Here is an 11,270-nt window from a genome sequence, read left to right as displayed (position 1 = left end):
GTAAATAAAATATGAGTAAAATGGTAAAATGAAGGTTAATAGTTATTTTACAATCCCTGAAAATTTGATGGCAATCGGATGAAAACTCGAATGATGATCTTTTCATGATTGTTTCTTGAACATTTTTTTTGTTTTTTTAAATTGCTGAAGCATAAAAAGAATATGCCATGAAATTGTCATGAAATAGCCATGAAATAGCCAAGATTCCGAGTGGCTGGTTAAAATGTTGTCGGTGGCCTCAGAAAAGGATTACACGTTTGAAAAAGACATGAATTTATACGAGCTCAAAAAGCTGCACGGTTTGAACTTCAAATATCAATTGAACAAGTAAAAAGGCAGCTCCATCCAATTATAGTTTGATTCTGGCAAAATCATTGCATCTAATGAGTTTAAGTTTTTTGAAACCCTAACAACCCTGCAAATGATAGAGAATCTAATGAATAAGTTAAACTATTTTTCTTATTTTTTCATAAAAAAAATATTTATTTTCTATCACACTTAAAACTACACTTAGATTACACTACTTCACTTCACTGAAACCTAGAACTGAACTGAACGTTTGATTTGATTCCATTCCCTTTTATTCTGTCTGAAATGAATCGTTATCTACTGGGATTGTTTTATGTTTAATTTCTCATTCTCTGGGAATGGAATGTTCGTATTGACTTTGGTTTGTGTCTGGGAACGGAATGTTCATGTTTATTATCGATTAATGTTTGGGTTATTGATTTTATTTATAATATCGAACTCGATGGATGGGCGCGTGGTAGCTTCTATGCGGTAACTCCTCCCCTCCTAAATGACTTTGTCCTCAAAGTCTGATTGGTCTGGAAGACGTTGGCGTATTGAAGTATGTTACGATTTCTTGGAACCTTTCATCGGAGACATCTGGGTATGGTGATTTTGGTAGATTTTCCTTCGGTGCCGTTGGTATTCTTTCGTCAGAGATATCTGCTGATTTTTGTAGATTTTCCTTAGGCGCTGTTGGTATTCTGTTGAGAAGCTTGATTTCTACTGATGTATTTTTATGTGTTCTTCTTCTGATTGCGTACAAACCAATTGTTCCTATAATTAAGCAAAGAGTTAAAATGCTCATTGATCCAAAAATGTGAATCTTCCATTTGAATGATTCATTTTGTAGATATACATGTTTTAGCATTGACCTATGTTTAATTGTCAAGTTAGCTAAAACTTCTGGTGGTGGAAGATCAACTATGTTGTTTTCGTTAGCGAGTATTCCTGTTGTTGGTCTGAATGACTTTTTTGTTGTTTCCATCATTGTGTTTAGATATTGGATGTTATCAATAAAGATTTCGCATTGATCGAAATTTATTAAGTATGATCCTTCTAATCGTTGTGTATTATTGCTGCAATTAGATTGAAGGGTTACATTCACATTATTCAAAAGTAATGTTGCTTCGTTGATTCTTTTTATAATTCCGTTGTCATAAACCTTTTCATAAGTGCAATTTGCATGTTGAAGGTTGATAATATTACTTATGCATTGACTAGTAGGTTTCAATGCTTCAGATTCGCATAGGTACAACTCATTTTCCTCTTTGCATTGGGTCAGAGTTTCGAAAACATGAGTTTTATTTTTGATGACGTAATTAGATTGGATGTGGATTCTTCTTTCATTGATAATCAAAGGATCTACAAATTCATAGTCGAAAATATCCGTTGAAAGTTGTGGAATTTGTAGTATGTAGATAAATTGAGTGTCATTTACAGCGATTTTTGCTACTGCTCTCGTTAATAAGTCTTCAAACGATGAGACAAATATTTGTTGTTGTTTGAGGAAAGTTCGGATTCTCCTGAAATCTTTAATCGAGAATATTTGGCTGCTTGGAATACCGTTTTTCGCTAATAGTATGGCATCTTCAAGGACTTCTAATTGGTGTTGAATGGCATCAATGTTGAGTATAATAGTTAGAAGATTAATTTCGATGGTATGTTGTTGTTTTGATTTGTAGTCCAGCTGTAGTAACTCATTTGTAATGTTGGTAAGATGAATGACTCTGGAGTTAAGTGCTTCATTAAATAGGAATTGCTGGTTGTTGTTGGTAATTAGTTTGTTCATGGTTCCATTGATGATTCTCAGGTCGTCTGCATCTGGAGTTCCTGCTATCCATTTGATGACTGTACCTACGCTGTCCCATCTTTTCCTGCGTTGTTCATGTGGAATAAGCTTGTTATATGTTTGGTATAATAAATTATTTTTATTGATCAGTAATCTATAAAGCTGATTATTGTAAGTATTGTTTTTCACGACATTGTCAAAATTTATTATAATTTCTTCGATATGTTTTATATCTAATGGTTGAACTATTTTAACATAACCAACTTTTATTTTTGCTTTTCCTAATGGTATCACTGCTAAAGGGTTTTTATTAAGGTCGTGAATCTGTACTATTGCATTTGCAAGATGAATTATTAATCTGTAAAATAAAAAGTATATAAAACAATAATTATTCATTTTGAAAAATTTTTCGTAAATTTGCCTTATGAATTTTTCTACCTTGATCATCGATTACATAAGTTTTATAGTTTTCTAACACTTTAATTTTTTTAAATCGTGGCTCTCTTTTTGAGATGGTATTATTTTTTTCAAATGCGTAACTACCAATGGGAAAATCTTTGTATAAAGGATCCATAATTTTTGCATTTTTATCTTGATAAATTTTTATAACTCTATCTAGGTTTTCTTGTCTTTTCTTAGCAAAGTCAGCTAAATTTAAATTCTCTGTATTAGTTCCTGTATATATATTTTTTGGTGTATCTTTTATAAAAGAATGTATTGAATTATTATATTTGTGAACAGCTATTTGAATTATTTCTATAATTGATAATTCTGTATGTTCATTTCTAAAACATCTTACAATTTCTCTAATAGTAGAATGGACTCTTTCTATTTGTCCATTTGTTTCTGAGTGGTTTACTGGGGTTTTGAAGATTTGAATTCCTATATTCCTAATTCTTTGTTCTATTACTTCTGAAGTAAACGTTCTTTCATTATCAATAACGATCATGGCTGGAATATCCCAGTCATATAGTAAATCCATGAGTGGTTGTTCAACATCAAGTATTGACCTTGATTTTATAGGTTTTATCTTGACAAATTTTGAAACTTTGTCAATTGATGATAAAAAAATATTATTTTGATTATATGCAAATATATCAATGTGAATAATTTCACCTGGATATTGCGGTATTGGTGTCTTAACTGGTAAATTTGGTTGAGGTTTCCTATCATATTTTTCAATTTTACATATTTCACAAGTGCTAACAAATTGTTTTGTTTTTTTATGCATTCTTGGGAAATAGCAAATTTTAATCAATTGTGCTATATTTTCTTTGACATTTCGATGTGCAAAGTTATGTATTTCTTGGATTTTTATAATCTGATCATTCTCGTTAGTCACATCTTCTACGATTTTTTGTGAAAATCTGACTTTAATTCTAGCTGGATCATAAGTATCTTTATAAATTTCTTGAATTATTCCCATTATTGGTTCTGTTGTAAGAATTCCATTCAGAACATTAGGAATTAAATATTCTTTAAGTTTACTTTCTAAAAACTGTTTCGAAAAATAAGGTTCATGAAAAGTATGCCTTTTATTTTTACCAAAAACCGTAGTGAAATTATAAAATGATGTATTATCGATTTTAAAAATAAGTTGATTTTTAAAGACATTAATAGGAGATTCTGTAGAAGGGATGTAAGATTGGTCATCATTATCTGATGAATGTAGAGTGGGTGTTAAAGAATTTATTTGATTCAAATCACCTAGTTTTATTCTTGATAAAGCATCTGCAACATTATTAGATGTTCCTTTTTTATAAAAAATTTCGTGATCATGTTCTTCTATGTAAGACTTCCATCGTTTTAATTTTGCATTTACGTTCTTTGGAGATATTGCATATGTTAATGGCATGTGATCTGTATATATGTGGATTTTTGCTCCATATATAAAATTTCTGAAATTATTTAAGGCCCAAACTATGGCTAACATCTCTTTCTCATTAGTCGCATAGTTTTCCTCACATTTAGATAAAGTTCTGGAAATAAAAGAAATAGGTTTGTCACCATCTTTAGTTTTTTGTGATAAAACTGCTCCAATCGCAACATTGGAAGCATCTGTTGTAATTACGAAAGGTTCATTGAAATTAGGAAATATTAAAACATCATTTGATGTCAAGATATTTTTCAAAGTTATAAAAGCATTAATTGCTTGTTGATCTAAAGTTATTAAACATTTTTTTGATTCATTTTTAGAAATACGTTTATGACCATTTTCACCTCTAAGTAAAATTGTCAAAGGTTTTGCTAATTTTGCATAGTCTTTTATAAATCTTCTATAATAACCTGAAAGTCCCAAAAACATTCTCAATTCCTTCAGATTTGTAGGTTGGGGATAATTTTTAATTGCTTCAATTTTTTTAGGGTTGGGCATTAAACCATTTTTTGAAACAATGAATCCTAAAAATTCGACTTCGGTTTTTAAGAATTCCGATTTGTCAGGTTGGATTCGAAAGTTAGCTTTTCGAAGAGTTTTAAATATTGTTCTTATATTTTCCATATGTTCTTTGAATGTTTTCCCAATAATAATTATGTCATCAATATAGACATAACAAATTTTTCCAATGTGTTCTCTTAACACATCGTCCATAACTCTTTGAAAAATGCTTGGTGCGTTTTTTAATCCAAATGGCATACGCACAAATTCATATTTGCCATTATTAATTGAAAAGGCTGTTTTCTCAACATCTTTTTCAGCCATTGGAATTTGGTGAAATCCCGATGCTAAATCAATAGTTGTAAAAAATTGGTTTTCTCCTAAATTAGCAAGAACAGTGGAAGTATCAGGGATCGGATATCGATCACTTATTGTTTTGGTGTTAAGTTTCCTGAAATCAATTACTAGTCTGTATTTTTTTTCATTCGATGCATCCATTTTTTTTGGTACAATCCAAATGGGTGAATTATAAGGTGATTTGGAAGGCCTTATAATTCCATCATTCAATAATTTATTTATTTGCTTGGTAACCTCTGTTTTAAGACTTTGGGGATAAGGATAAGATTTGGAATATATGGGATTGTCATCAATTGTTCGGATTTCTGCTTTTATTTCCGTTGTGAAAGAAAGTTTTTCATCTGGGGGCTGGAACAGGTCCTGAAAATCTTCTAAGACGTTATTGAGTTTCTGCTTCTGAAATGATGAAAGATGATTATCTCTTATGATAATTTTATTTACCTCTTGTAGTTTATGTTGCAATAAAGGAATTTCATGATTGTTATTTATAATTAATTTTGCATTTTTTGTGTCGATGATAGCACTAATTTCTCGTAGTGTATCATGACCAATTATAGCATCAAATGTTTTTAAATTTTTCAAATGGTAAAATTTTACATTTATATCTGAGAATGGTTTAAAAAATTTCGCTTGTGAAAAGGATTTAATTTCTATGTCTCCACCGACAGAAGAAACAAAAAATGGGGTTTCAACCTCATGAGATACTGTTACGTATTTCGGGTGAATGTAGTTTTTGTTCGATCCTGTGTCGACCAATATTTTTAATGGGTTCTCTAATTTACCATAATATAAGAAATATGGTAAAGAGGAATTTATTCTAAAAAATTTAGTTCGGCATTTTGAAATCTTTCAACGTTATATTTATTTTCCTGTTTCTCCCAATTTTGATTATATCTAGTGAAGGATTTGTCATCATAGTTATTATTAAATTGTTCAAGGTAATCATTTGTTTCATTTTTATATTTTGTTTTTATGTGAAATTGTTTAGGTCTGTTCACGTAATTGACCTGTTTTGACCTGATGGATGAATCTATATCCATAGGTTCAGGTTTTGGCATTCTTTGTTGTTGTGATTGTTGGTGATGTTGTTGTGGTCGATTTTGGTGTTGAGCAAAAGGATTATTTTGCGGTTGATGCTGTCGAGGTGGAAAAGCCGGAAATTGGTATTGTCGATTTGGCTGTTTAAAATCATTATTATGTCCCATTCTAGACGAGTGTCCAAAATTTTGATTGAATCTTGGAGGAATTGGTGGAGAGCTATTTTGTTGATATCCAAAGTTTGGATTTTTTCTAGTCTGGTTTCTTTGTATCGGTAAATAATTTCGATTATTAAAACTTTGATTATCTGTTTTAGTTTTAATAAAAGTTTTCCTATATTCAATGTTTTGGTAAGTGATGCAGTACGCATAGGCATTTGCCAATGAGTCTGGATCATGATTCTTAAGGAATTTTCCTATTTCACCGTCTAAGCCTCTAATAAAAGCATCAATAGCTTTTTTGTTATACATCCCAATCATTGCTCTTGAAGCTTCGGGATGTTTGTATTCCTGGCTCATCTTAATTTGGTTTGCTATAAGAGATAGCAATTTATTAATTTCATCGTAAAATATTTCTAAATTTCTGCCTTTTTGTTGGCAGTTCATTAATTGGTAGTCTAATGTGGTGAGATCCCTTTTCTCGCCATAATATTCTAAAAGAGTTTTCTTTATAAGATGCCAGTTGATGTTGACATCTGAATTTACTAAGGCATTATTGGCCTCTCCTTTAATTTTTCTTCTAATAGTTGTACAAATTGCATAGAATTTGTTTTTTTGATTTACAGTACTTGATGTACTTGGTTGATAAGCTTGGATAAGAGCGTCTACGTCTCTTATCCAAATATGTAATTCATCCGGATTCCCGTGGAAATTCGGAATGTCTTTAATGATATCGGGTAATTTTTCAATTGCTGATGAATCAGCTGGTGACCCGTCCTCATTGATATAAATTAAAACGGGGTCACTGTAATCAATTAATTTTATGTTATTATTGACTGTTCCTTCAAGAACAGCTAGTCTCGCTAGAATTTGGGCTACTTCTTCAGCCATATTACAATTGTTTTTTAAAGAAAGATTTTTAAATTTGATAATAAGGTTATCTATTTTGAAAATTGTTTAAGTAACTTTTTTTAAAATTGAAATAATTTTGTGATATTATTGTTTATTTATTTATTTATTTTTTTATTAATAGAAGAGAGGAAAAAACAAAATTTTTTTACTCACAGAAATATCCTTAATGTGTCGAAGCTTCTAACGGCTGACATCTCATGTAGGGGACCAACGTGCTTAGAAATCCTTCCCGGTGTGGCGACTTTTTTCCTTTTTGCGTTGCGCTACTAATGGAGCCTTCCTCCACACGGCTGCTTGTAGCGGTTAGGAGTTCTTTCTTGTTTATCACTTCACTCTTAACGTTGTGATTAAACTTATTTTTTAACACGCTGGTCCCTATTCGGGCGCCAGTTAAACTATTTTTCTTATTTTTTCATAAAAAAAATATTTATTTTCTATCACACTTAAAACTACACTTAGATTACACTACTTCACTTCACTGAAACCTAGAACTGAACTGAACGTTTGATTTGATTCCATTCCCTTTTATTCTGTCTGAAATGAATCGTTATCTACTGGGATTGTTTTATGTTTAATTTCTCATTCTCTGGGAATGGAATGTTCGTATTGACTTTGGTTTGTGTCTGGGAACGGAATGTTCATGTTTATTATCGATTAATGTTTGGGTTATTGATTTTATTTATAATATCGAACTCGATGGATGGGCGCGTGGTAGCTTCTATGCGGTAACTAATATCATTTCATCAGAACACTTCAATGCACTTAAATTAATAACACTCATGATAAAATAATATTCGTGAAAATTGGACGGAAAATCTAACAGTATTTCTTTTTTTTTTCATTCATAAAAAAATGCTCTGTTTGGTTCGATATAACTATTTTATCGCTGCTCTTTCCGGTACTGCGGCAAGATTTTGGCCAGATAATTTTCCAGTAAGCTTCATATGTTGGAAGTTCATTTACATTAAATATTAAATATATTCAAAAAAAAACGAACTAAATTTCAAATCAAAACCTAGGTACCAAATCATATTTTATAAATCCACAAAAAAAATTTCGTTCGTTTTGAGCAAAAATGGAATATTTTTAGACTGCAGGGTTTAAAAACTTCAGAAGAAAGCTGCCAAACGATACACCCTTTTGTATAAGGTTTTTTCTATCAATTTTATGGTTTTTTTTGTTCAGGTAGCATGAATAGTTTGTCTGATAATAGAACGAAATTATTCTTAAAAATAATTAATGCATATGCTACGGCTATTCCACAACAAAGAGTTAAAAGTGTAATCGAACTTTATGGTCACAATATTTAATATGGAACATTTCTGATATCTAGCTCAAGGCATCCATTCTATTTTCATAATCTTCTTTGATTGCCCAATTGTTATTTCGATCTTCAATAAGTTCAACTTTCAGACATATTTTTTGACCTTCATACTTACGAAAATCTCGCAACTTTATGTGCTGAAGTGTGTTTATTGAAATGAATCCTATTTAATCTAATTTATCTTGAAGTCCATCTTCCCGTTCAATGAATCGAAAATTTGTGCAAAGAATAGAAAGATTGTTATCCCAAGTTTCGTTGACACGACTGTCGTGATATTAAGAATCTCAACTCAGAGATTCACTCAGACAAGTCTGTCACTCACAAGATTAAATCAATGACTGACTTTGTTTTGTTTGTTTTCTCTAGTGTTGCAAAAATAACAAACGTTGGCATGGAAATTTATTTTATTTTACGACTACAATTATTCATTTATTTCATTATTATTAAATTTTATTTAATTTTTGCATATCCTTCATTTCATCTCTAAATTCCTTCTCGCCTCTATTCACAGCTCAAACTTTTCACGCACCAATTTTGATTTTTTCTTCTCTAAAGCAAAATTATTTGTCTTTAGTTTTTATTCCATATTCCACATATTTATTCTCCATTCAACAAATTATATTTAATTTCTAAATTTTCTAACTTCACATTCTAAACTTTTTCACTGACTTTTGTTTTTCTCAAATACAAAATTTTCCTCTCACATATTCCTCATCTAAATTCTACATTCTACATTCTACAGTTAAAGCTTTTCAAGTCTCAAAATTTCATTTATTTTCTGCATATTCTTCATTCAATCCGAAAAAATTCTTCGCAACAGCCTTCCCTATCTGTGCTTTTCCTGTCGCTCTGTTTTTGTTTATCAGAGCCGGAACAATTCGAAAGTATTCTTTAAAACAGCCTGCCCAGCCAGAAGGCCAAATCGAAACAAACAAGCAGCAGCATTCTAAGTCAACTCCGTCTTCTTCCACTAGAAGGCCAAATCAAAATACATAATCAACAGCAGCAGCCTTAAAAATCTGCGCATCCTAAGCCAATTCCGTCTTTTTCCACCGGGAGGCCAAATCAAAACCAACAATCAACAGCAGCAACCTTATAAATCTGCACTTACTAATCCAATTCCGTCTATTTTTACCGGATGACCAAATCAAAACAAACAATCACTAGCAGCAGCCTTAAAAATCTGCGCTTTCTACAAAATCAAAAAATTGGAATTTGCATCAAGGTCACTAAAAGTGAATTTCTTGAAACCGATAATCAGAATAATCTTGTACTTTCCGATGGAGCTTGATAGACCAGACGACTAGCAGTATTATTGGTATGATTTGAAATTGAATTGAAAGTGGAGATGAGTAGGAATTTTGACGGTGGTATATTTTTGTGCTGGTGATTTTTTTTTTGTAAATCCGGAAAAGCTTTCTGCAGCGTGAACTTTAACAAAACTGTGTTGAAAAACTACCTCGAAATCATTAATATGGGCCTAAGTAAAGCTGAAAAATCAAAATTGGGACTTAATTTGGTTTTAACTGAAAGATAGTGCTGCCATCTATAAATTGAAACTGGAAAAGTGAAGTTTACAGAAAAAATCTAGGTTTTTGAATTTAAATTTGTTTTTTTCTGATTCCAAATAAACCCTGAATGTTTGTTTCATCGTTTCTCGTCATTTTCATGAAGAAAGTCAGTAGTTTGGTAAAGAATTACAGCTCAAATATCAAATTCCTTTGTTCTAGAAGAGCATCTCTTAAAACCCCCTTTTAAAACCTTTGAAAACCATTGGAATTCTAGAAAACTCCATAAAATGCAGTTATCTATTCAAATAATGCGTAGAAGCATTATTATTCACCTTTACACAGTAAATTTATAGAAATAATCTTGTTTTTGTTGAAAAACCCAAGTGGAACTATTCTTATTTCGCACTTTTTTCCATATGTTTGGTCCACAACGCCAATTTCAACGTCCAAAAAAGAAAACTTACGCTTGATTTATCCGTTAAATAATTCAAAACAAAATGAAGAAGAAAATTTTGGTGATTTTCAATCATTCATATTTTAACAAGAAAAACAAATAGTGGTACTATTATTTTTTCGCTCACTGTACTTATTTCATCATTTCACGTCATGTTAGTGAAAAAAAACCCATTAATACAGCATTATTACATAAATGTCAAATTCGTGAGTGCTAGAGAAAAAAAATCCTAGAAACCCTTTGAATCCTGATGAAATCCGATAAATCTTGTCTTATTTTGCCGGGAACTGTGTATTAGGGTGTCCCAAAATTGCATAACTTTTGGGAATATGGGGGCTCACCCCCAAAATGGTAGATTAAGATGTGCAGAACAAACTTTTGCATGCGGTCGACTAAAAAAAATCATGTTTAGAGGTTCCGCAAGCGCGATCTTTGAGAAAAGTGCATTTTTAAAAGATTTGATTTTAAACAAATTCTGGGTCCAAAATTTTTCATAAAATGTATATATTTTATATTTTTTTAATTTTGTTTGAGTTGAATACTACATGTTAAAAATTAAAAATGAACCAAATTTGTATCAAAATGTAAAACAAGCAAGCTGTTTCCAAGAAAGAAAATTTTTTTGGTCCAAAAATTTTGTATTCAACTGACCGAAATGTGTACCAAGCGTAGAATATTTTTGATACCAATGCCATCAAAAGATGCGAATTTTTGTGCACTTAAGCTTTGCTGAACAAAACATGTTGTTTATATCATCGTGTGAAGAGCTATTCACGGTTTAATCCTTAATAAAAATCACAAATTAGGATATTTTTTATACAATTTATTAAATTTGTCTTAATATATACCTACTTTAAAATCAAAAAAATTGCAAAAAAAGACTTGGATTGTTTAAGAGAGCCATCAGAAGGCCATATGCCAAATTTGAGCGGAATCGGACAACAGGAAGGAAATGTACTGAATCTCAAATGTGAAAGGGATTATGAGATATAGTGTTCTAAAGAAGCATAAAAGACTGGGTTTTCATCATATATTTTTGCCTTTCTAACAGAAAGGTTT

At 31.0% G+C, this 11,270-nt stretch overlaps 1 protein-coding gene across 1 annotated transcript; it reads right to left on the bottom strand.

Annotated features, from left to right (window-relative positions):
- Positions 1-500: 500 nt before the first annotated feature.
- Positions 501-7,621, bottom strand: LOC129745674 (uncharacterized). Its single transcript, XM_055738942.1, has 2 exons — positions 7,076-7,621; positions 501-2,165 (listed from the first exon to the last, which is right to left on the bottom strand). The coding sequence occupies exons 1-2, from the start codon at positions 7,114-7,116 to the stop codon at positions 812-814; spliced, it is 1,395 nt and encodes a 464-aa protein (XP_055594917.1). The 5' UTR covers positions 7,117-7,621; the 3' UTR covers positions 501-811.
- Positions 7,622-11,270: the final 3,649 nt, after the last annotated feature.

The sequence above is a fragment of the Uranotaenia lowii genome, chromosome 2 (assembly GCF_029784155.1).
Source record: "Uranotaenia lowii strain MFRU-FL chromosome 2, ASM2978415v1, whole genome shotgun sequence".
NCBI lineage: Eukaryota > Metazoa > Arthropoda > Insecta > Diptera > Culicidae > Uranotaenia > Uranotaenia lowii.
The sequence above is the reverse complement of the archived record's forward strand: the minus strand, read 5'-3'. Positions and strand labels throughout refer to the sequence as shown.

What these genes read in the sequence shown, in the direction of transcription:
- LOC129745674 (XM_055738942.1), bottom strand. Translation starts at nt 7,116, where the DNA reads ATGTCAGCCGTTAGAAGCTTCGACACATTAAGGATATTTCT. An exon ending in GACACATTAAGGATATTTCT is followed by an intron (nt 2,166 to 7,075) that starts GTGAGTAAAAAA and finishes TGAACAACGCAG; the next exon opens with GAAAAGATGGGACAGCGTAG.